The sequence below is a fragment of the Numenius arquata genome, chromosome 3 (genome assembly GCF_964106895.1).
Source record: "Numenius arquata chromosome 3, bNumArq3.hap1.1, whole genome shotgun sequence".
In the NCBI taxonomy this organism is placed as follows: domain Eukaryota; kingdom Metazoa; phylum Chordata; class Aves; order Charadriiformes; family Scolopacidae; genus Numenius; species Numenius arquata.
The window spans coordinates 476,723-501,732 of record NC_133578.1 but is presented as its reverse complement, the minus strand read 5'-3'; the positions used below and the strand labels follow the sequence as shown (position 1 = coordinate 501,732).

The window sequence follows — 25,010 nt, the reverse complement described above, 5'->3', positions numbered from 1 at the left end:
CCTGGATCCAGAACTCAGAAGATTAGCGCATCTGTCATCTAAACGGTCAGTCACTGCGTCTGGCCAGTGTGAGACGGGAAACAGCCCGCAACCCCATCCTTCCCAGCCAAGCCCTTAACGAAAGCACGCGTGATACAGACCTGGTGTACGCAAAGCACTGTTTGCAGTGTGTAATTACTTCTTGTTAAGGAGAAGACCTTGATGTTTTACCTGCGAGAAGCTGGAATGGGGAGCAGGGTGACGTTCAGAGCGCTCTGCCAGGGTCTCTCCGGGCCCGTGGCGGGGGTGGGAGAAGTCACTGGCTGCAAAGGAAGCCAGGAACCAGCCGCCAGGGTCTTCCTTGGCTCACAATCCCATCAAAGTGGCACTTTGTGAGTTCCTTTAACCAGAGATATCATTACTTTATCTAAGATTCTAAATATTTTGAATTTAGATGCATACAGCTTACAGGGCATTCGTCAGTATAAAGTGCATGTATTGTCAAAAAATAGGGAGTTTTCTTTTTGCTCTCATTAGGTTTTTCAAATTTCTTTTTTTAATATTTACTTAGCTTTCTTTAGAGCATTTTAATTAACAGTAGAGTTGATAATTACATGATAATTAGCTATGCTAGTGTAATCATCCTGGATGTGCTATTTTCATAAAACCCAATCAGGTATGCTTAAAACGTGCAACTGGAATATTCTAGAGGAATCTTGGATTAAGTCCAGAAAAGCGGTTCTGATTGGGTTTTGTGAACGTGAGGTAGGACAGTCAAACCCACCACCAGCCGTACGGCTCTCCACACCGGACACCCACTCCGAAACCAGCCTGCTAGAGACAAGCGAGCGGAACCGCGGTGTCTCACACGCTTAGCGCAGGCACCAGCCACTCGGCTGCCCCGGCGCTGGCTGCATCAGGCACCTCCTCCAGGCCGGCTGGGACGCTGCTCTGTCTCCGCAAACCTGGGACAAGTTGCAGTAGAGTATCTGGAATGGATTATTTCTCAGAGTAAACGTTAACTGTCCAAAGCCTGCTCTCAATTTTGAGAAGAAAACACGGAGCCGTCGCTGAGACGAGGCTTTAATTTCACTCTGCCGTGAGCGCAAGTTCATTTATGGCAGCGTGGTAGAGCGGGGGGTGCCAAAACAGAGACAAAGCACCCACCGCACCACATCCCAAAGGCTTTGTGTCGGCTGTCTCGGCAGCTGGAGCATCCATGGCAGGTGAAAAGCAACAGCCTGCGTTTTTCCAAGGAAAGAAGCCAGAGCTTTAAGTCTTTAGAAGGAAAACCTCCTACAGAGGAAGGGCTGAAACGCGGAAAACCAGCCACGCTTTACTTTTCCCTCAGCCTTGCCTGTTGTCGAGGAGGGTGTTTGAAGGGAAAGGATTCGTTACGTGTTTCTAAGTTTGGCACATGTTTAATGAGTTTACTCAAAAAGTAACTTAATGCTTTGTGAGATTTTAGCACAATTTCATTTTACCCCCTCTTACGGAACAGTTACATTCTCTGTATAACTTTCTGGTGAAAAGAGGAAAAAACATCTGGGAAAGTGTATTTTTTCATTCTTCCATGGCTTAGAGCACAGGGAATGTTCACATTTCCCACGCGATGACTCACATCTGGACTGAGACCAAATGCAGAGTTCCACACGGATGCATCACTTTCTAAAAAACTAATGGACATAGGCCCTAAGAGACGTGCACCGTACGCGCCAACCCAACTAGAAGGCATTACTCGCTCTGTAAAAAGCACTGCCTGGTGTCAACCATCCTCACACCTAACAGTGAGGTGCCTCCTCCTGCTTTACATTGACTTCCTACTTCTGCACTATGCTCTCTGCCTAAACGCGACTTCTGCAATAGAGTTTATTGGAGAAAATAAGCCTCGTGTGCTGTTGATGTCAAGTGCTAATATCAATTGTTTTGCTATTAAAATGAAGGTTAGGAAAGGTATATTCATGATAACATGCCGTCCATCCTGCACACACAAACGAACATCGGGTAGACAATGGACTGTATTTCCAGATATCCCTCTAGAACAGAGAACAGCAGGCTCTGCTGCTGAACCAAATTCATATAAAGCTACATTTAAATAAGTGAAGTAAAGAAACAAAAGCTATGAAAGAAGTTCCTGTGTGTTACATACTCCGTTTCGTGCATTACTGAAGACAAACTGGGAGCAGGTCAGCGTGCCACATGAAGGCTTTGCACGTCACTGCCACCGTACAGACTGTCTGAAATGTCTAGGGTAGAGTCCACCATTCACACCAGCTGGTCACTAACCCAGTGTGGGGTTTGGACTCGGATCCATCAGGGTGTAACTGGAGGCCTTATGAAGACTGGTGAGAACCCACCACTCTCCAGCAGCAGTGTTACCCCAGAAGCCAACCGGCAGACACTCAGCTCCATCAGGGGAACTATCAGGAGGAGGGTTAAGCCTACGCATGAAATCAGTGATTCAAAGAATGATGGTGATGATCTGTGCCAACGTCCTTTGCCAATGAGCATCCTCTGACTCCGCACATTGACTCTTCGGTGACATGTCGGCTCCTGCAAGGAAACAACCCAGACAACAGTATCCCTGCTCTGTGGAAACTAGTGCGTTTAAAAAACAAAGTGAAGTTGAAAAAGAAACTTGAAGAATTAATCCCATCCATAGGCGAGCTCAAGGGGGGGATGTGAGGACAAGAAAACTGTGTCTGAACAGGAATACTTTATGGCGTTTTAAAAAGAGAACGCAACAGCTTCTTCAGCAACACCGTCATACCTACTGCCCGTTCCGTTGGTAAACATGGGCACTCGTACACAATATTAAGGTTTTGGTTCTCTTTATATGTTCAAAGCATTTCTTTCTGTTCAAACTGCACGAGAAGCTGATTCAACTCCCACGCTTTGTTTAAAGATGGGGGAGTGCCCCACGGAGCGAGGGCAGAGCAGGTAACACAGACGACGTTTCAGGTGTCGCTCACACTCCTTTTGAACACAGGCCAGGAAAAGGCAGTGCTCGCTGGGAAGGTATGCTATTACATGGCGAAAATAGAAAGTTCTTGCCTCTGTGGTTCGTCTAGGGAATAAAAGTGGTTATAAAAGAATGTCGGGGTGTGGCGGCTGATGACAGGCTGGGTCACAACCCCCGTCTGCCCAACTGCCTGCAGGCGCCTCGTGCAACCAGCACTATCCTGCCATGGGAAGAAACAAAGCTCAGCTCTACTTTGCCACGCCGATAGAGAGTGACAGCGCTGCAAAAAGCGGAGTGGGCATTCCCTCGGGGAGACTGCAGCAGCACCATTCCCACGGACACAGGAGGGACCGGGTCGGGTTGTGAGGGGTCGCTGGCCGTAGCCATGAACTGACCCGCCTGAGTCCTGGAGCAGAGCCAAAACCTCAGCCGCCGCACCTCCTTGCTACTTCAGGGCACCCTACTTATTAGTAAATATCTTTACGCATACCATTTTTTATACCAAGTGTCACCTTGTAGTCTGTTCTACTCTATGTGAGTTACGTGTAAAATAATAACGCAAGCGGCAGGGTGTTCAGTGGGGTAATTTCCAGCTACCTCTTAAAGTCATATGTGGGTTCGTTTTTCTTGACTGTGAAGAGTGTGAAACAAATTATCTCCCGTCCGTCTTTGTGTCGACACAAAGTCATCACACACTACGAGAAGAGATGGATCTCCATTAGGACTAAACACAAAATACCTCCAGCTCATTACCAAAGGCTTATAATCAAGTCACTGCGTTGTAGTGCAGGTCATTTGACTATGGCCTAAAACTATTCAAATAGTTAAGTAAAGCCAGAATCTGCCAGTGCATCTCCAGAACGGCCAGAGACACACAGGAAACTGAGACAACCATATCCCATGAAATGCTGAATTACTCCTGTCGGCTATCTCCCCTCCGCCAAAAAATCAATCCTTGTAGATGAGTGCTTAGTATGGGAGCAAAACATACATTCCTTCAGTTTGGCTGTAAGTACTCCAGCACTCCTACTGATCCATATCCCATTTACAGCTGCCACTCACCCACTACGTTGTTCCAGGAGAGGATTTAGCTAATTTCAAATATTGCACACAGTTATAAACCCATATAACGTGTCCTGGTTTGGGGTGGAGCAGAGACAACGTCCCGATCAGCGGTTTCATTCCTTGGCTAAGCCTCTTCTAACCCCCTGCAGTTGGCAGACTGCTTACCCACGGTGCTGTGACAGTCAGGGTCAGCTGAGGTGGTTGTTCTCCCCAGAGGGGTGGCACCTGTGGGGAGGAGGGGACAGGGCAGGTGACCCAAACTGACCAATGGGGTGTTCCATCCCATCCATGCTCAGTATAAAAGCTGAGGGAGCAAAGGGTTAGGACTCCCTCTTCTTCAATGGCTGATGCCTGAAGAGGCCCCTGTCAGTTTATCTGCCTGCCTTTGATCTCAACCTGTGATCCAGGTCCCACCCGTCGCTGAGTCCAGCCTGGGACTTCCGCAGTGCCCACTGGTGACATCCCCCTGGGAACTTGGTATGGTTTTGTATATATTGTATCTACTTTGTTATTTCCTTTTTATTTTATTATTAATATTTTTATTAAAGTAGTTTAGTTTCTTCTAAACTCATAAATCTCTTTATTTCTCTCCTTGGAGCAAGAGGTGGGAGAGAGCATCTGTCGTGTCATCATTGGCCAGTCTGGCCCAAACCGTGACACAATGGAACAGGGATAAGGCCATTCGTCAGTTGCCAAAAGGGCATTTAGTTTGAATTTGCTTAACTTGCTGATATTCATAGGCTGCTTTGGGTTAGATGAGACCTTAAAGACCATCTAGTCTCACCCCCTGCCCTGGGCAGGGACACTTCCCTCTAGACCAGGTTACTCAAAGCCCCATCCAGCCTGGCCTTGAACACCTTCAAATATTATTAAATATTCAACCATTAGAAATAAAAAAAATCTTTTAAATTTTATAGGTGTGTTGGCCCCTGCTCGTGCCTGACACACTGAGGGCTACAAAGGAAATTCTGTTATAGCCCTTCTCCTTTCACATGGCTGTAACTCTGCACCATCCACCCCGTTCAACTGTTCACCAGTTATCAATTTTGACAATGACGCTGATAGAAGACTAAGCAATGCCAGTCTCAGTTGGTTTTTTAAAATTTTTCCCATATAACACAAGTAAACTCCTAAGCTCACTTGTTTAACGAGATTGAAAATATTTGAAACCTAAATATGTAGTCTTCAACAGAGTCTACTGACTTAACAAATGGCACAAGCCGCTCTGGAAATACTCTCTAGGTGTCTCCATGTGCTTTTTTGCAGATCTGGCCGCCGTGCACTTTTCTTTGCCGCTGTGATTACCTTCCCTAATCTAAGTGGTTTAAAAATAACGTGCTAGATGTGGCGGCAGTTAAGGACTAAGGACTAAACCCTAAAGCCTGTTTGGTCCAAAGGCACAGAAGGTGGTGTGCGGGTGGTAAGGGGAACTAACACTCAAGGGTTAATAGCAGGGCCATCGCTTGGCTTAAGCTGTGTATCTATAGCCTAAAGCCACTGCCGAGGGGTTTAGGTGAAGAAAGGACGCGTTGAAACCATAACGCAGCCTCGCGGGGAGATGAGGGAACAACCGGTACTCAAAGGAGGAACCCAGTTGTCCCGACAGAGCCATCCTCTGGTTTCCCAGCCCCGTGGCCTGGAGCAGCGCGTTAACGTTAAAGGCGAGAGGTGCACGGCGAGGAAGACGTACGGCCTTCATCCCCGAGACCCCGGCCCGCGGCCACCAGGAGCCCTGCGCGTGGCGGCTGGGAGGAGTTAAAGGCGGATCCCACGGGAACGGCTTCCCGGAACCCAGTGTAATAAACACCGCCTTTTCGGGGAAAGGCCACGGCTGCGTGTAGGCGCCCCTCGGACAGGCGAGGCCCGGCTGTGTGAGTGCTGAGCTGCCCGCCCCCCCCCCGCGCTGCGCGGCGCCGAGCGCACAGACACCCCCGCGCTGCGGGCTCCGCTGCCCGCGCCTCAGGGCAGCGCGGCGGGGCCGGGGCCGGGGCCGGGGCCGCGGGTGGGCTGGAGGTCGCGGGGCTACGGGCGCGAGCTGCCGCTCCGCCCGCCGTCCCGCCGCGGGGACAAAGGTGCCGAGGCGGCGGCGTCTCTCCGGGGAGCGTGAGGCGGGGCACGAGCCCTGCCGCTCGCACAGCCCGCGCGCCGAGACGCGAAGGGCGGCGGAGGCTCACGGCAGCCGCCCGGCTCCGTCGGTCCTGCGGGTGCTAAAATCCTCTGCTTCGTGCCACCGTCTAGCGGCGGCGTGTCTGTACCGTGACGTTCGTGAGAGCGTGAAACGCTTCTGTTTCCTTGCCGGCACGGTGCAGGCAAATCACCTCCCGCACCCTCCGGGCAGCGTGTAAACGGGATCACACGGAGGATGCGCTGCCCCAAGGCTTCTATTCCCACGGTCTGCAACACGTATGACTTTGTAGTGTAGTATGTATTGCTGCCCCGTACGTGCTGAGCCCATCCTGCGGCCCGATGGGGAAAGAGAGAAATCCCTCCGTCTCTGTTTCCTCTTCATTTTCTTCCAAGTGACTCACCAGGCAGCAGGACTAACCTGCTCCGCACCACGCTGCCTCTGAAAACGCTAATTGGGCAGCAGCTGGAGAGCTGCAGTTGCCTTACCCTCAACCCTGACCCGTGCACTCCAACAAGGAAAGACTGCAGTCTGGCTCGCAAGATGGACCTCACCGTAACTACTGTAACAACGCAAACAGAAGAAAAATGGGCATACTAAAACTGATTATTCACTTTTAGCACCTCTGTGTTGTTCTTATGACGTTCTGCAAAGTCTGTCAATTATAACATCTTCCTCTTGTTTAACTTTCATTTTTATTCCTCTAAGCAAACACAGGAATTGCGTTTTAGCTCCGTACTACTACAATGTTATGCCAGCCCTGCTACAAGTGATAACCCACCAAACAAGACCAGGGCAATTCACAGTTCTCTCCCTCTGTTTTCCAGCTTCTTGAGGCGCTTCCAAGGAGCGTGCCCTAATCTCTGTTGCTTCAGAAAGCTGCTGTTCCAATGGCAATTACTGGAGAATTTGAATCGCTTTCTACCCACCATGAAAAAGGTAAATTTCTTGTTTACAGCTGGGTCCAGCATGAAGTTATTGTATGGCAAAGAATTACCATTAAATTACCGAATATCACGTGCCCCCTAGTGGCTTTTGTATATCTGTTCAGGAAAATAGATACACTGACAAGTAATTTGCGTTTGACGAGCTCCCAGGAGTTCAGTATCACAGGACGTGTAAAACCTGCAAGATACTAACTAATATTTTGCTTTCCTTTGCTTTCCACCGTTAAGCTGTTTGCTGAGGGTGAAGGTCCAAAGCCCTGATCAACAGCAACAACATCCAGTGAGTTTTCATGTTTAACCTTTGAGGAAACAAGTGTTGCTGTTATGGTAGGACAGAAGTAGTGAAATCTGTGTAAGGGCTCCCATACAGCTCAGCGTGGTGCAATTTTATTCTTTAGAATTGATTCACTTATTCCACTACTCAGTAATATTTTTTTTTTAACAAGGACACTTGGGTGGATAAAACACATGATGACAAAGGTATATATTTCCAGTCATTCTAAAAGTTTGATTCCATCACCAAAAATTGGCCAGTAAGGTATATCTTCTACTTAATGATATTAGCCTTTACCTTCCAGCACTACCATACTGCGCCGGGACACTTCTTTGTCTCCTGTAGCCTGTGAAACAGCTGGCACCCGGATCCCAGCCAGGACTTGAACTGCACAGGCTCCCTGGAGTAAAGAGGCAAGCATTACAGATGTGAAGGCAGAATTCCTACAGATTGTGTCAGATGCGTAATATATGCACTAGTGAACAATTCTCTCAATATAAGAATCACTGAACATATGGCTGCCTTCACTAATTGGTCTTCTCCATGCTTTAAATACTTAACAATAATGTTCTTTGCAACATTGTTAACTTTATGCTGAACTAAAAACCCAAGACAGGAAAAAAAAATTAAAGCATGGATTAATAAAAAATAAGCCATATACCTGCATCAGAATATTTGTCCCCATCATGTTCCTGCAGCCTTTAAAAACAGCTGTATTGCCTCAATTGAAAAATGTATTGCCTATTTGTAACTGAGCTTTGGAAAACAGCAACAGTATTTCACATTCAATTACTAGATGTAAAAACAGTATGAGTTTAGATGAGTAGACACAAATTACCGATTCCGATATATTGAGCAACGCTGGAAATAAGGTGGATAAGGGAAAACACTGCAGTTATGAGCAACAGATTTAACAGCAGAGAGATACGAATTAAAACATGATACAGGAGGAAGATATTCCATACGCTGGTGTGCTGAGTGCTTGTTTTAGATGTGGCCTATGCCTGATGTATAATTATGCTAATAGCTACTAGCTAGATTGGATCAAGTGATCGGGCAGTCTGCTTGGAAACGTGTTGATTCTTGATTCTGCCGAGAGACTTCTCAAGCTTTGCGATCAGGTAGTAACTTGCCTGTTGAATGTAGATTCCGAGGAGGAATTCTCACCAAAGGTGAACATGTTCCGGAGCAATAGCAGTGCCGCTCAGGAAAATTTCCTATGACTATTGTCTCTTTATCACAGTTAAAATTCTGTGCCTGCCCCCAGGGTTTCCCACATCTGCCTCCATTATGAAAAAACCCACATTCTAAAAATACATAGAATCATTACAGTATAAATTCCATTCCTAATTCAGTCATTCACAGCCTACTACCATTGAAAGGAATCTACCCCCAGCATCAGATGGACAGCTCTTATGTCTGATATTGATGTGATTGGGACTTCAATGGAAACAGGACTGAGACTGGCAGGAAAAGGAAGAGATTTCAACTGCACAATGTGGTTTTTATGTTTGCACTTGCATTTCCATGCCATGGGACCAATTTAGCATGGGTCAAGGGCTCGGTTTGCTGTTATGGTTTTAGCATTAAAAGCATAGACTCTTACTAGGTGACCTAAAGTCTGGATTTTAAAGGCAGTGAAAGAGTTGTCTTTTAGACAACTGTCTGAAAATCCAAGCTTAAACATTCAAACCAACAGATACAAATCGAAACCTGCTCAGAATTACTTTCTTTCAATCAGTTTTATAGAGGTTGTGGAAGATATTGCAGGAAGCGTGGGTGAGAACTGCTATGGCTTTTATGCCTCTGTAGGAATATTGGTTTGTTTTTAACGAAAGCCAAGAAGGACGAGGTTCTGATGCTGAAGTATACTTGTAGACAATGGGCAGAGATGGCTACCTCGCAAACACAGCTGGTATTTTAAGCAGAAACATGAAACCAATAGACATAACTATTAGTTGTCACGGTATCAACATTTCTCTGCTGATATGAAATATTTCTCTGTAACAATAATATGAAAAACCCTTACTACCAAACAAATACTTCAGAAAAAGTTCCCTTTGTTATCTCTCCTTCAGATCGTTTTATCTGAAAGAATTTCTTTCCCCAATCCAAATTGTTGTCATCCATTTCAAGTTAAAATACTTACTGGCAGAGACATGCAGTACTATTGACTTTAATATTTGCAAAGTAAGTTGCTTTTCTAGGGAGGAAATTGCTGCATTTCAAAGCTATTTCCTGCCTCATACATACTAAACCAAACTAAAAAATCAAATCTGGTTTAGACTGGATGCCCTGGTTTAGGCTTTTTCTGCTCTAGAAATCCAAGCCAACAGTAGTCATCTCCAAGGAAGCTGTTGTGCTGTAACCCCCTGCTGGTTTCTTACACCACGGTCTCTTCTACTTTTCCTACTTCATTTCTGATTCCACTTAATCGCATTCTGGTTTTACATTCTCTCTCTCCCTTTTTTTGGTCGTTGAGATCCAAAAATAAGAAAAGCCCAAATAAAGCACGAGACTAATGATTTTTTCTTCTTTCATGTTTTGCTTTCAGAATCTCTAAAAGAGCTAATTTTTGTGAGGAAATGCTTTGGCACAGCAAAGCAGAACATGTTTGCAGCATTCTAGAAAAATCTCTTCAGCATTATGTGTTGTGGTTTCAGCAACTGCTCGCAGATAAAATTCACAGAGTCTCATCACAATATATGCAGATTTTGCTCTGTGACTCAGGCAGGGGTTGCTTTGGCATGAGTCAGGGAACTGTGAGCAGTATTTTCGTTGCTGTCTTTTTAAGCCACCGAGTATTGCAACACAATAAAATAAAACAGCAAGTGTTGGTAGTGCTGAGATACTGCTCTCCCTCCCGGCACACAAAGGCACACGGACACATACGCACATGGGCCTTTTTTGCCTTGTCTGCTTAGGGACGGGGTAAGGGTGGAGTGGGAACCACCTTCCACGCTTCCTGCCCATCACCACACATAATGCCTGGGGACCTGAGGGAACCGTTGGCTTCATACAAAAGATCATAATCACCGGCAGATTCAGGAAAATGCCAAATTTTTATGATGATTTCTTCTACTGTATGTCCTAACTGAAACAGAATCGAGCAATACTGTAAGCTGAACATGTTAGAAATACTTGTCCTTTCAGCCAGCCTCCCACGAGGCACGTGTGCTAACAACACGTGGTTCTTCAGATCTTCAGCAGTGCTTCCTATGTGTCTGCCAACAGCATTTGCTGACAAAGGAATGCATTTTATTTTGTCTCCACATTGTTTTCCATGAACTATTTCAGCCATCTCACAGAATCTTCTTGGTTGGAAGGGACCTTTGAGATCATCGAGTCCAACCACAAAAAAAAAAAATAAAAATCTTTACACAGCAGAATGAAAAAGCGTTTCCCCCATCCCATGTGCCTTTTTGCCTTTCGCTATTAAGTAACTGTGCTGGTTTTGGCTGGGATGGAGTTAACTTTTTTTGGATTTGTGCTGAAAATAGCGTTGATAACACAGAGATGTTTTTGTTATTGCTGGGCAGCACTTACACAGAGTCAGGGCCTTTCCTACTCCTCACCCCCTGCCAGCAACGGGCTGGGGGCACAGGAGATGGGAAGGAACACGGCCGGGACAGTGACCCCAACTGACCAAGGGATGTCCCAGACCATACGGTGTCGTGCCCACCAATAAAACCCGGGGCAAGAGGGAGGAAGGGGAGGGCATTTGGAGGAATGGTGTTTGTCTTCCCAAGTTACCATTACCTGTGATGGAGCCCAGCTTCCCTGGGGATGGCTGAGCACCCGCCTGCCACGGGGAGCAGGGAATGAATTCCTCCTTTCGCTGTGCTGGTTTGCGAGGCTGTCGTGGTTTCGGCTGACTTTACCAAAACCGGACCGACAAATGGCCCTTCCCCCCCCCCAAAAAGAGGAGAGAGGAGGAGAAAGAGATAAGGAGATTCAGAAGTTTAGAATGAACTAAACCACTTTAATGAAGAATTAATATTAAAATAAAAACAAAGAAGAAAATAATGAAATAGATACAATACATACAAAACCGTATCAAGCTCCCAGGATGTCAGTTACATCACCGGCAGGCACTGGGGAAGTCCCAGACTGGACTCAGTGATGAATGGGAACTGGATTCCAGCTCTGGAGTCAGGAACACACGGCTCAGGATCAAAGGCAGATGGACAGACAGAGTCCTCTCCGGACATCGGCCATCGCAGGAAGGGGCTGACCCTTTGATCCCTCAGCTTTTATACTGAGCATGGGGCAGATGGGATGGAATACCCCAGTTGGTCACTGGGGTATTCCCAGAGGACCCAGAGGGGTCACCTCTCCTGTCCCCTCCTCCCCACCGATGTGACCCCTCTACGTTTTTTCCGTTTCTGACCCTCTAAGGGGGCAAATAACGAAATTGGCTGCCCTTGGTTGTTACAGCAATAAGTATAAGCAAGGGCCTCCCTGCACACCATTCCTTGGCACGGAGCACAAACATTGGGCTTATCACTCTGAGAACGAGCAGTTTTCTCCACAATGTGCCGTTAATTTCAGAGAGTTAGAGGAGGCCTGGCTGGGATGTAAAGTTACAGAACAGAAAATTGGTTTGGTTTTACTTCAAACCAGGACAGAGGCTTTCGCTTCACCTATTAAACTGCCTTTATCGCAAACCACAAGTTTCTCACTTTTCTGATTCTCTCCCCCATCCCATCAGGGGAGTGTGAGCGCGACTTTTTCTTGACCTGCGTGTGTGTTAGAGGATGTTTCTGTGATCACACAGCCTGTGACTGGCTCTAGCGGGACATGGGTTCCAAAGGAGATGTCCTGTAGCACTGAAGTTCTCTGCTGTCTGCCCAGGTGTGAGCTCCAACACAGCCTTTTCCTCAGCTGAGGTCCATCTCTACCCACAAACTGATTGCCACTATATTCAGAGCAGAGAATTTCATTCTCAGCCTCTAGCCCTCTGTCAAACGTGGCCAAGAGCATCCGGGGGGTTCAAAAGTTCTGTTGCTGGAAGGAATACATCAAAATACAGGAGCTGAATGTGTAACCTTGGATTCTGCAGGAAACCCACCTAAAAGAAAATTAACAAAACAACACAGGAACAGGAAATTGAGACACACACAAGTGAGAAAAATTCTAAGCGAAAGACCACAAAGGAAACTTTGAGCCTGTAGCAGGAATTTAAAAAGCCTATGATGAACAACCCTGACAAAACTAAGAAAAAGGAATTAAAACGGGGAGACCTGGATGCGGTGGGACAGAGGTGAGGGAGGCGGGACAGCAGTCCCTCTCACGCTGACTCCCCACGCAGTTCTTTTCCGCCCTTTCCTCGCCCCCTTCCTCCCGGCTCACACGGTGCCCTCTCGCCGGGCCGTCCCAGCCCGGTCTTTCGGCGTCGCCTCCTCAGCGGGAGCCGCGGAACCGGCCGGGACACGGCACCCGGAGCCGCTCCCGCCCGGTCACCGCAGCGCCCCCCCGTCCTGTCACCGCAGCGCTCCTCCGGCCGGGACCCCGGTACGGGCGGGGAGCGCCCCTCATCACCGCTCCTCACCGCCCCCCCCATGGCTCCTGCCCGCCCCTCACAGCTCCTCACCGGTCCCGCCCGCCTCTCACGGCCCCTCACAGCACCTCACCGCCCCTCCGGCCGGGCCTCCCGCTACGGGAGGTCATCGCCCGCTCGCCCGCCCCTCATCGCCCCTCGGGACCGCCTCTCGCCGCTCCCGCCTGCCCCTCCCCGCTCTCCGCCCCGGGGCCGCCGGCCCGCCCCGGTCCCCTGCCGCAGTCGGCCCCGCTCCGCCATGGTGCGGAGAAGGCGCGTCTCGCCGTTCCCGCCGCCGGGCGGGCGCCGTCCTGCAGGTAGGGCCGGGACCGGGGCCGCCCGGGCTCCCGGCGCGGGAGGCGCTCCCGCTCCGCGGCGGTCGCTCCTCGGGCCGCGGCAACCGCCGGGGGGGTCGCTGAGGGGCCGCGGCCGCCGAAATGAACCGTTCCCTACAAAGGCAGCCGCAGGTAGCGGCGGCCACCGCGGAGGGCCGGCACGGGCCGCGCTTCCCCCGCCGGCTCCTGGCCTGTCCCGCCCGAGGCGGCGGGGCCGCGGGAGGACGGGCCTGTCCCGGTGCGGGAGGAGCGCCGCCGGCCGGGCGGTGTGTGGGGGTCGGCCTGTCCCTCCGCCGTGTGCGGTGCTGTAGGTGCTGGCCCCGGCGCCCGAGCTGCTTCCCCTCGCGTCGGACAGAGGCGGGCGGCGCCGGGCTCTGCCGGGAGCGCCTTGTCGGGGAACGGGGACAGAAGTGTAGGTATCGACGTTCTAACGAAACGGGGGTCTTTAGCGTTCCGGTCTTACCCCTTGCCTCTTATCGGAATTAATTTTTTTGCCCCTCGGCCTCCCCCCGGAGTTCCTCACCTGGGCGAAGGGGGCTGGGAGCCTCCGGGTGAGCCGTTGCTGCCTGAAGGGCACTCGTGTGTCTCACCACACTCCTAAAATGTGTTCGGTTTTCTTGACAGTTTATCTTTTTTTAAGCATGCTTTCACATCAATTTGTGATATAAGTAGGTGGTTTTTTTAGCTTCGCTTGTCGCTAGACCTCTCCTGGACTTTTGTCTGTGTGTGGCCGGGACGGTGGAGTTGCACCTGGAAGGGCCTTTACACCACGACAGTCGGTGCCCTGCTGTGGGTTCTGGTTTGTCTTAGTTTGCCTGACACTAAACTGTGTCTTGGTGAGGCTTATCCGTCAGCGCAGAGCAGGCGACAGTCTGGCAGAGCAGTAGGGATGGCAGGAGTAAGTTGTTTCAACTGTGCGCTTTGTGAACCGAGGAGGCTGAAGGTGGACACCTTTATTCTGACCATACTGTCTGTCCGTAACTGACCTCGGGGTTCTATAGACCTCAGTGCCTTTGTTTGCGGTTTGGGGCTTTGGGTTTTTACATTTTGTGAGGGGGAAGGAGGAGGAAACTCTGTATTAAAACTTTGACATCTCTCTTAATTGCTTTGGAAAAAAAATCCTAAAAACCAAACCAAACAAATAAAATAAAAATAATAATAAAAAAACCAAACCCAAAACAAAACAAAAAGTTACAAAACAGCTTTTTGGTACATTCCAGGAGCATCCATATTTAAGGCTTCCACTGCCATGGGTGTGTATGAGCAGATTTGACAGCTGCTACTAGCAGCTATTTTCAAGTCAGTGAAATGATTGAAATAAGTCCTGCATTATTTCGAATCATTACAAATAACTTTATTCTGTGGGCTTGCTGGTAGTAGGCCAATTCCTGATTTTTAAACTCAGTGTTTAAATACCTTTTCCCATTTTGCCTCTCTCTCCTGGCCCACCCCCCAACACCCCCTTCTGCTTCTTGTAAAGCTGCATCATGTTTAAATGTCTTTGCCCCCCTGTGTGTCTGCATCTCTTCACCTTGCTCAATTAAAACTATAAAAAATGCTTGTATCTAGAAATCACCAGGCCTGCACGTGTGTGCTTAGTGAAGGTCCCAGACCAAACGTCATGGATCTAGGTTCAGTTATGTTTTGTTATGTACTTCTAAAATTTTAGTTGGGTTCCCATTTGCAGTTTATCTCCTTCCAAAAAGCCAAAAAATCTAAGTACCTAATAAGCTGTGGAAGAATATTTGGGATAATTTTCACTGGTGTTCTGGATGAACTTGTTGTAAGGGAATGTGGTGTCAAGAAGACATCAGTCTAAGATCTTGAACTATTCCAGGGTGTTTGGGGTTGTTTATTTATTTGGGTTTTTTAAAATCCTTTGTAATTCTTGTGTAGAGATGCCTCTCATGTGATCTCCACTGATAAAGACTAGGAAGAGTTCCACACCTTGTGAGCTGAGGGTATTTAGAATCTTGATTCTCTGTACTGGTAGATAACTGGAAATTGTTGACACTTCCATTTCAGAGAAGACTTTCCATTTTGCAGTTAGATTCCCAAAAGATTTGGTTCATTTGATGTATTTGCAGCTGTAAGATGGCTAGGCGATTCATTTGCTGCTTATACAGCAGTATAATTAACAGTATGGATGTAATTTGAAAAAGAAAAGCAAAGCCAAGTCTAGATATTGCAGAACTCCAGCAGTGCAAGGCTGCTTTGAACATGACTGAAGGAGACTTCTTGTTTCTAAAAGTAAATTTGCAACCAGGAAATACCAGGTGATAGTCAGATTTGATAAAAAATGGGTGTTAGTTCCAGATGGCCACGTCTGCTGCCCCGAAAATGGCCAAATGCATTTCTCGTGCTATTTAACTGAGTAGTTCTTGAAACTTTCCTCCATTCCCTACTCACTCCCACCCCCAAATACTTGAGTTTTAAAACTCTAGTCTTGATTATTCATGATAAGAATAGGAACCTTGCTGTAAGATGAAGCAACTTTTTCAAAATAATGGGCAATGCATACCAAGCTTGTTCTTTTTTACTCTTGCAGTTCTAAAGTTTAAAATATCCTCATGAACAGGGAGAAAGTATTTCTTTCAACAAGATGTTTTAGATAACTTTACATGTTCTTTGTTCAGAATTGAATTTTCTGACATTCCTCAGAACTTAATTTGTTATTGTTAGGTCGTCTGTAGCTTAATTAGACCTAATTGGTTTTGTGATTGGCAGATATCTTAATAAAATATAATTAAACATGTTAGGACACAAGTACAAGATGAGTGTGCAGCTGGTTCTTACCTGCGTTATTTGCTTTATTCTACAATAGCTTGAGCAAATCATGAAACCTTTATTGCTGTTAGTGACACTGTTCAAAAGCCGGAACCTCTTCAGAGGTTGGTTTGTTTTGCTTTTGTAAATTTAAAATGGAAGCTGCTACGTCTGAGATCTATGGGGGAAGAATGCACATTAGCGTAATAAGGTGTTAAGATTTAATATAGTTAGCAATGACCAACCCCCTCTCACTTCTTGGCTGTAGCATTTGGAAGTTGATTGGAGTATGCCATGACATAGAAGTTCACAGTTTTTGTTGCAGCTCTTTGGCTTTCTTCTGTGTATGTGTGTAAGAGCAAAGCATAGCGTTAAATATTGACAGATGATTTCTTGATAAAAATTACCTGGGGTATAAGCATTTTCTTCTTCTGTAAGTGTCCGTAATGTAGGATGTAATTCTGTAGATATTTTTACATAAATTGTATTTTCTTCTTGCAGTCAAAGCTGGAGGTATGAGAGTGTCTAAAAAGCAAGAATACGGACCTGTTGAGAAAACCGCTAAACCTCCAGGAAGAGAAAAGACAAGGTATTGCCCTGCAGGGCTTTTCCCCCCGCCCCACAGACACACTTCATAGGTAATGGGCTTGGAAATAAACACAATTCTTAATCTCTGAAGAGTTTAATTCTTAAATTAACTAGTGCAATTTATAGATAAAAGGCAACTTTGAATTAATCATCAATTTAAAAAAGAAAAAAAAAGAAAGAAAAAACTCAGCAAAAAAACCTCAACTTCAAAACCTAAGGCCGGAGCCTCGCAATGAAAGGCAAAGGCTAAATCTCTCCTCTATTGCCATGCATTATGGAATGGAAAGGAAAACAATGTGTTGCCTACACATACCTCATAAAGCAGCGGTCAAACAGTTTCCAGTGAAATAAGAATGAATTTTAGGCTGTCCTCATTCTGAAGGAAGTGAAACCCGCATCTCCCACCTGCCCTGAAGACTCTATTATCTCCTGAATAGGTTATATCTCCTATTTCAGTCTGAACTCTACTTTGGTTTTTTCGGTTTCTACTTCATAAGGGTACTCAAGCTATTTTGCCCCCAGGTGAAGGCATGCTTCTACTTTTGAGTATGTGAGCAGTGACTGGTTGAAGTGGTCATCAAAACAAATATTTTCATACAGCTTTTTCAAAGGAAGACGGAATGTTTTTCTAAAATATATGCACTGTTCTTAAATAGCACTTAACAAGAGGTTAAGTTGTTCAATATAAGGGTAAGAGGGTAAAATTTTAATGACTTGTGGTGTTCCTGAAATTCTATTAGAGTCTGAATCCCAAATGGAACACAGTACCTAAGTAGGATTTAGACACTCAGGTTTTTGTTTCTATTGCAATTTTAAGTTTTCTCAGTGGCCACTCAGTTCTGATGCTTCATATTGTGCCACATACCTTCTTTTTTGCACAAAAAGTTCCCTTTAAAAGCCTGCAATTCTTTTGGGGCATATCTAGAAGTGCATCGTTATTGCAGAGTACCCAGCACCCCTCACAATCGCTGTGACGTTCAGAAACCAGCCAGTGTGAGACCAAGTTTTTGTTCAGAAGAGCCTGATCCAGTGATTTGCTCTTGAACAAATCTGCTGTGCCCTGATAGCTATGACCTTGCCGTGCAAGGAGGTGGTGCACATCCCCTCCTCTGCAGGACAGTTAAGGTATTTGTGAGTGTTCAGGAGGTTTCCTCACCCTAGGTTTCCCGAAGCAGAGTCTCGGGCAATAATACAAAGGGCAAAAAAATTGATTCAGTTCTTACGTTCACCAGTGAGCTGGATGCTTCCCGTTGACATTTCATGGAAAAAGTTTTCATAGATAAAGACTTGAGATTTGTGGGGATAAGACAAAATGTAGTGGTTAAAGTACTGTTCTTGGGGAGATGGATCTAAAATTCCACTCGACGTTGTAACTTGTGTGCATTTAAAATATTTATCCCTTTTGTCAATGTTCAAAATAATGTGTAAGGTGAGACTGGAACTTGGATGTCCTTCTCTAATGAATTCTCCTGTACCCAGGGTACACGTTTTTCTAGCCCTCTGAAACATTAACATTTTGCTGCTCAGCGGCCCAGCCCCAAGAGAGAGCACAGTCTGATCTTGTCAGCTCTCGGGAGCGGGAGGCAAGGGGTTTGTTCCCTTTAGAACGAGGACAGCCTGGAATTCACTCTTCCCTTGGAAACTGTTGAGCAGTGCTTTATTAGGTATGGGTAGGAAACGCATCTGTTGTTGCTTTAAGAGTGTCTTTGTCATCTTGCTTTGAAAAAGCACTTATAAGCAAATATTTTTACCTGTAGGAGGGGGCTCTGATTTCTGTCCAGATGTAGATGCCTCTGCTGAAGTCCCAATGTGGGACTAGTTCTATGCATAAAAATAAACTGGCACAAAAAAAGATTAAATATTCTGTTGTATCTCTTAAGAACAGCACTCCCTTCGGGCAGTCTTTGTATTGGTAGCTTGCTCTGGGCTTGCTGGAGAGGCCTGTCCAAGCTGGGAGCAGATCTAGAATCATGTCTTTTAATAAAGCATATCTTGGAATTATCCTGAAAACTGTGGATTACTCCTTCCACTGCTGAGGATTTAGGGACATCAGTTACTTTTTACCTATAAGAAAGGAGCCCCCTATACTATGGATTTCTATAGTACCCAGGTAACCATTTAAAAACCTGGATTAGATGGATTAGGTAAGGGGTCCGGGTGACTTTGTTCTCATTCCCACTTTTTTTGCCACCCCAGGATTTAAGTTGCCTATATTACTTTTGATAAAACTTCTGAGTATCTTTAGCTGCTGTCAGGAAGGCTTCCCTTTTAGTTGAGTGTCTGTGTACATTGTGATCAGAGTATCAGTGTCAGACAGTCAAAGCGTTGTCATCTAGTAATGTTGCTGTTAAATAGATTATTTTGCCCGGAGTTAAAAGGGAAGCTGGTGACTAGACTGACAGCTGAAAGTTTTTAGACCAAGATGTGATTTTTTTTAAAATTTTTTTTTCCCTCTAAAATGTTGTAATCGGCTTGAAAACTTTTAAATTAACTGGGTTTAGCCATATTTAACACTGCCATATTGACACGGTTTCTTGGCAGGCTATAGAAATCACCACTGCAGGGTTTTGTTTGTGTGGTTTTCTCCTCACTTGCTTGGAGGACACTGACCTAAAATACATTTTTTGGAACAAAGCTGAGCCAGTAACACTGACTTCTTTCCTGTTCCCCAGTTCTCTGCGTGAGAGTCAATGGTTACTCGACACAGTATATGCACCGTGTTGGGGTGATGGATTTCATTGTCGGGTACAATCACAGAAGTCACAGAGAACTTTGTCAAGTGCTTTAGTAGCTCTCAGTTACAGAGCCCTTGTCTCTAAGTTTCTGACTCAGATGAGATTCAGATGAGGGACAGGATGCCAGCCAAGGGACCTGGACAGGCTTGAGAAGCGGGCCCATGTGAACCTCACGAGGTTCAACAAGGCCAAGTGCAAGGTCCTGCCCCTGGGTGGGGGTAGTCCCTGGTCCCAGCACAGGCTGGGGATGGCAGGATGGAGAGCAGCGCTGCCAAGAAGGGCTTGGGGGTCCTGGGGTTGCTGGGAAAAGCTGGCCATGAGCCCGCAACATGCGCTGGCAGCCCAGCAAGCCCCCTGCACCCTGGGCTGCATCCCCAGCAGTGTGGCCAGCAGGGCAAGGGGGGGGATTCTGCCCCTCTGCTCCACTCTGGGGAGACTTCCCGCCCCCAGTGCTGCCTCCGGCTCTGGGGCCACCAACATCAGAAGGACATGGACCTGTTGGAGCGGGGCCAGAGGGGGTCCTGTTGAGACATATTAGTTGTTTAGGTTAAATAAGTAAGTTTTAATTAGAATAGATTACTTAGGGTTATAAGATGGCGTGATTTATGCTGTTTGGCTAGCTTTACTTGCCATGAGTGGTTGGATTTGCTGAAGCCTTTAGGCCACAGTAGAGGTAATTTTCCTAGCAGCTGGTACAGTGCTGTGTTTAGTCTTTGTGTATAAGAAAAATGTCGATAACACTGATGTTTTGGTAGTGTTTTTCCCCAAGTCTGGGAGTTTTCAGTTCCCCATGTTCTGCCAGTGGGCGCAGGTGCACAAGCAGCATAAAGCAGAAGATAAGGAGGCTCCAGCCCTCAGCAGAGACTGCGAATCAACAAGATTAGAGCAGTCAATGGCCTGCCTGGACACAGAAAAGGAACACTAGAGGACTCCAGACCAAAAATGACCATTGGACTAACAGATGTGTGAGGGGCAGGTGTCTAGATCACAAGGGTGTAATTGCCCAGGGATGTCTTTGTTCAACGTCCCTCTCTGGAGGCACCCAGCCCACGCTGATCCTGCTGCTGTATCTTTCCATTAAATTAATTATTTTTGCAAAATCCTACACCTGAAACTCAGCTGCAGGAAGCCTGGGGTTGAGGCTGAAGAAGGAAGAAGCGCACCCAAGAGCAAGAGTGTGCGAGGAGGGAGAAGGAGCCCATCAGCTCCCTGGAGTCACCCGCTGCAAAGGGACCCTGGTCCGAGCAGTGACAGACTCAGTGGGGGTTTGCAACTGCTTGGACGGGGTGTGGGCGCTCGGGCAGCAGCTTCTCCTTCAACAGACCACAGAGATGCTGGGAGGGCTGGAGCCCCTCTGCCGTGAGGACAGGCTGAGAGAGTTGGGGGGGTTCAGCCTGGAGAAGGGAAGGCTCCGGGGAGACCTGAGCTGAATTATTTAATAGCCACAGATTGATTATTTGTGGAATATTGGTAACATGGCTCTTCTTCATTGGAATATGAAAAAGTTAATGGGATAATCTGTGTTGGAACAAGATGATCTTTAATGTCCCTTCCAAGCCAAACCATTCCATGATTCTATGATCTTGTGCTAAACGTTCTTGCCTGACAAACGGCTGCTGTGAGAGGAAACACTCCCCAAAAGCAGAGGGTGAATTTTTGTGAAGCGTCTAGATGAACTTCATACTTTTCTTGATTCCAAATCTTGTAGTTCTGGATATCAGTGCTTCACTGCTGTGAAGCTACTCCACAGTGTACCAAAAAAAATCCCTTTTGAGAGATTTAAAGATAGATATTTTTGTATAAAACAATATATAAATAATATAATAATCTGCAACACAGATTTTTGCATTGTTCTATTCTGAGGCAGCATACCTTTTTTTAACATCATACAGTCTTTACTATGATTAAAGGATTTAGCTCCAAAACCTAAATTTCTATTGCAAAACGTTTTGTATTAAGTCTGGAAAATGACAAGTGTTTCTGTGAGATGGAAATGCTAAATGCTTTTTTTTTTCTTCTGCCTTACAGTGCTATTGCCAGTTTCTCAAGAACTCAGAACATGGGTGTCTTGCTGTCAGAAGTGCTGAGCAAAGTAAGTACAGCTGCAAGAACAAAATATGTGTTTGCCGGGGCCTCTCCATAAAGCTAAACATCAAAAAAATCAAAAAGTGTATTTTCCTTAGATTGCTGTCATCTGACGTGTAGGTTTGTCACCTACAACTGAATATTGTTGACATGATCTATTTCGGTAGCGGTTGTGTGGCTAAAATGCTTGATGGCTAAAAAGTGACTTGCTCTGCTGTGTTTGGTGCCGTTCCTGCCTGACCCCGAGCAGCCCCAGGGTGGTTATGTCAGCCTGGTACAGAAAAGTACGGCCAGATACTAAGGTGTGTCCTCATTTAAAGTGGTGCGTTGATTTAGGCGCACTGAACGTGGGGAAGGATTACCAGTGACATAGAAAGTCTGTGGCAGAGCTGGGATTACAACCCAGAACAAAACCTAGTCCTCAGCTCTTTATCCCACTGTGGAAATAGCTTTAATTTTGCAAGGGTCCAGCTTAGAGCAGGACATGGCAGCTGTTTGAGGGCAGAGTGGGTGCCGAGAGGGAAGCTAATGTCAGACTAATTACATACTGTAATGATGATGATCTGAATCTGGGAAGATAAGAAATTGAAGGGATTTACCGTTAACTCTGGTGTACTGATGATCTGCTCTGCTTCCTTCTCCTGACAGCTCATCCTGTGAGCTCGTAAAGAAAGGGAGGGGAAAAACCCCAGTAGTTCACTGAAGGTAGTCAGGCTAACGTCGCTCTGGAAACAGAAGTTATCGTTAAATGTACAGAGTCACCATGAATTTTATGTATTGATCACTTGAACTTTTTGTGGAGTTAGGTGTTACTGCTGTTCTTAAACTACCTTCAGATGATGGAATTTAGGAAAATAGCAGAAAAGCTGTATTCTATCACAACTTTTTCCCTCCCCCTCTATAATGTTACAGATGAGCCACAAAATTCATGCAGCAGCATTGCAAGTGACTCACCAAAAGCCCCAGCCTGCCCTGAGGAAGTTCACACTGCCTAAAAGAATTTACATTATTCAACAGCCACGGAAATGTTAACATACTCATTAAAATACTCATGTTTACTTAAAAGTAAGTTTCTATTTTAAAGAGCACTTTGTGATAAAATGATCAAAAGCTGTGTGCCTTGTATCTTCCTGTATTTCTGTTACTGACAATAAAATACTTTATAAGAAGAGTTGCTAAATGAACTTGGGATTTATTAAAGTACCGTGGCTTCTGTCTAAGCCGGTTACTGGTGTACAGTGGTTGCTCAGTGCCAGGAGGTCCCACAGCTTCACGTACTGTGGGACCCCTGACTGAAGTACTGTCACCCTCTTTTCCTGTTCTGGGTTGGGTTTTTAATGCAATGATAGTGAAGCTGAAGTGAACGTGATCCTACGCAAGCAGGTCGCAACCGAAAGGCATGGGTTTGTTTTCGTTTAGGCTGAGGTGTTCGGGCTGGGTGTACGCCTTCGGCTCACCGCTCAATTAGAAACTTCACAAACTCCTGGGAAAGATTTCTGTGCAGTGGAAAAAATATTTCTTTCTTGCATTTGTTTGTGTGAGGCAATGCAGCCCCTCGGCAGAGGGTCCCGCGCTGGGATGCAGCCGGCAGGAGGAGGTGGGTGAGGAGAGTCCCTGTGTGTGACCCCTTGGGCTGGGAGGGGACGAGGGACGTGCCTGGGCTGAACCTGCGGGATGGGGGCAGGCGGGAGGGAGCTCAGACACCATTCTCGCTCTGAATTTAATTCTGCTGGGACTGCTTTCTCTAAGGGAGTGATTGCAGATGAATATGCTGCTCAATTTGTAGTCAAGGAGCCCAAACAGACTTAATATGAAAGGGGATGCTCAAATATGTCTGTCAATGATGGTTTCTTTATAGTGTGCTTTCCACAGGACTACAGTGAACGTCTCTTACAAACGTGAAACATGCTCTCTCCGCTCCCTCTTCTCTAGAGGGGTCCCAGGTGGGTTACCCGGAACTGCAGATGAATGTCTGCTTCATTTCATCCATCCACAAAATGTAAATAACTTTGTGTTGTTTAAATACGAAATTATGATCACAGGAGATGGTGGTTAGTAGCACATGCAATAGGTAATTTGGTTACACCTTGAATAAGTAGGAAAAATTAAAATAGTGCTGCTCCTATGAAGAAGGATGTGTTTTTTCTCCCATGTTCCTTAACTGGCTGGTAGCTACTTGTAAAACATTGTCACCGTTCTCCTGGGCAACAGCAATGTACTTTATGGATATTTGAGTTGCAGGAACGGGATTAGGAAAACAGCTAGTTGTGCTTTTATATCGTGTATAGCCCACCTGCCGCTCACCAGGCTGACTGTATAGAAATGCATGTCAATAGGAATGTAAATGAGTAAGATTTGAGTTAAAGCTGTCCATCGTGTGAAATGATGATTCCTGGTGTCAAGGGCAAACCAGCGCCGTGTGCTCTGACATGTCCGTGGCTAAAACATGCTCCCGACAGAAAGAAAATTAGTGAAATCTTTAGAATTCTAATCTTCACCCTTCTTGTTTCTGAAGAAAATCAATGGCTGGTGAAAAATTATAGACTCTGATTCTGAGGGCCTCTATGAACATTATATTCTGTGAAGGAATCTGCTTCTGAAAACTTATCCATATTCTGGCCAAGGATTTAATGGAAAATGAGGCCTTGTAGGAGAAGGATTGTCTTTTCTGGAGTTATCCCCAGCCTTGCCCCGAGTGCCAGATTAACGAGGCACCCGATTGTCCTGCCCAGGTTGTGCTTAACCTACACCTGAGCGGGGAAGCCATTTGAACACTTGATTTTGCAGTTTGGTTGTTGGGGGTTTTCTAATGTTATTGAAACTGTTTAAGGTTGCTGCTATAGGAAATTACTTTTTGTGACGAGCAATGGCTGCGTGACTGACTACCTGATTGATGGATGTGATAGTTCTGTTTAAAAGGTCCTGGGTATTACTCTGTGCAGGGCACGTTTAGCAAGTTCTATGCTATAGAGATGAATTAATTAATTCTTCGTATTTGTATAGAGAGCAAACTAAACTCTCCTGTGTAATACATTTTATAATTAAGAACAATATAGCATGCTATAATTAAGAGGACCCCCTCTTCAACCAAGTCACTCTTTTACTCACCTGTTGTATTTTGACAGCTGCAGTAGCAGGTGCATTATTTCCCCTAATTTATTTCTATTTATTAAGATGTCCTGCTTATGACAGTATTCTTAGTAACAAGAGCCAAACAGGAAATTGAAACAGTATTTTGAACATATAAATAATAGACAACTTGTTTTTTCATCCTGTTTTGTGTCTTCCAGTCTGTGTTTGCACCATCATTGATGATACTGTAATGAATCAGTTGTATCTTCTGTTTTAGGGGGTTTGTTTTAATTAGTTCAAGTCTTAATTTAGTACTTTGCTTTCATTATTTAAATATGAACTACAGCTAAAGTCAGAACATAAGGAACAAATGCGGTTGGTTTGCTAGAAAAATCAAAACCTTGCAGGAAGGCTGTTCCCAGGCTTCTGGCGGGTTGTTACAATCGAGGAGGCATTCAGCACGAATGGCCTGGCTTCAGGAAATTACTGCTTTTGTTGATCTTCCTTTCATCGTTTTGGTGGACACAGTGCTGGTTAA

The 25,010-nt window shown here is 46.1% G+C and overlaps 1 protein-coding gene across 1 annotated transcript; it reads left to right on the top strand.

Annotated features, from left to right (window-relative positions):
• The first annotated feature begins 13,133 nt into the window (after positions 1-13,133).
• Positions 13,134-22,564, top strand: DAPL1 (death associated protein like 1). The gene is made up of 4 exons (XM_074145818.1): positions 13,134-13,208; positions 16,494-16,581; positions 21,344-21,407; positions 22,313-22,564. Exons 1-4 carry the CDS (start codon positions 13,151-13,153, stop codon positions 22,430-22,432), a joined length of 330 nt encoding a protein of 109 aa, XP_074001919.1. The 5' UTR covers positions 13,134-13,150; the 3' UTR covers positions 22,433-22,564.
• Positions 22,565-25,010: the final 2,446 nt, after the last annotated feature.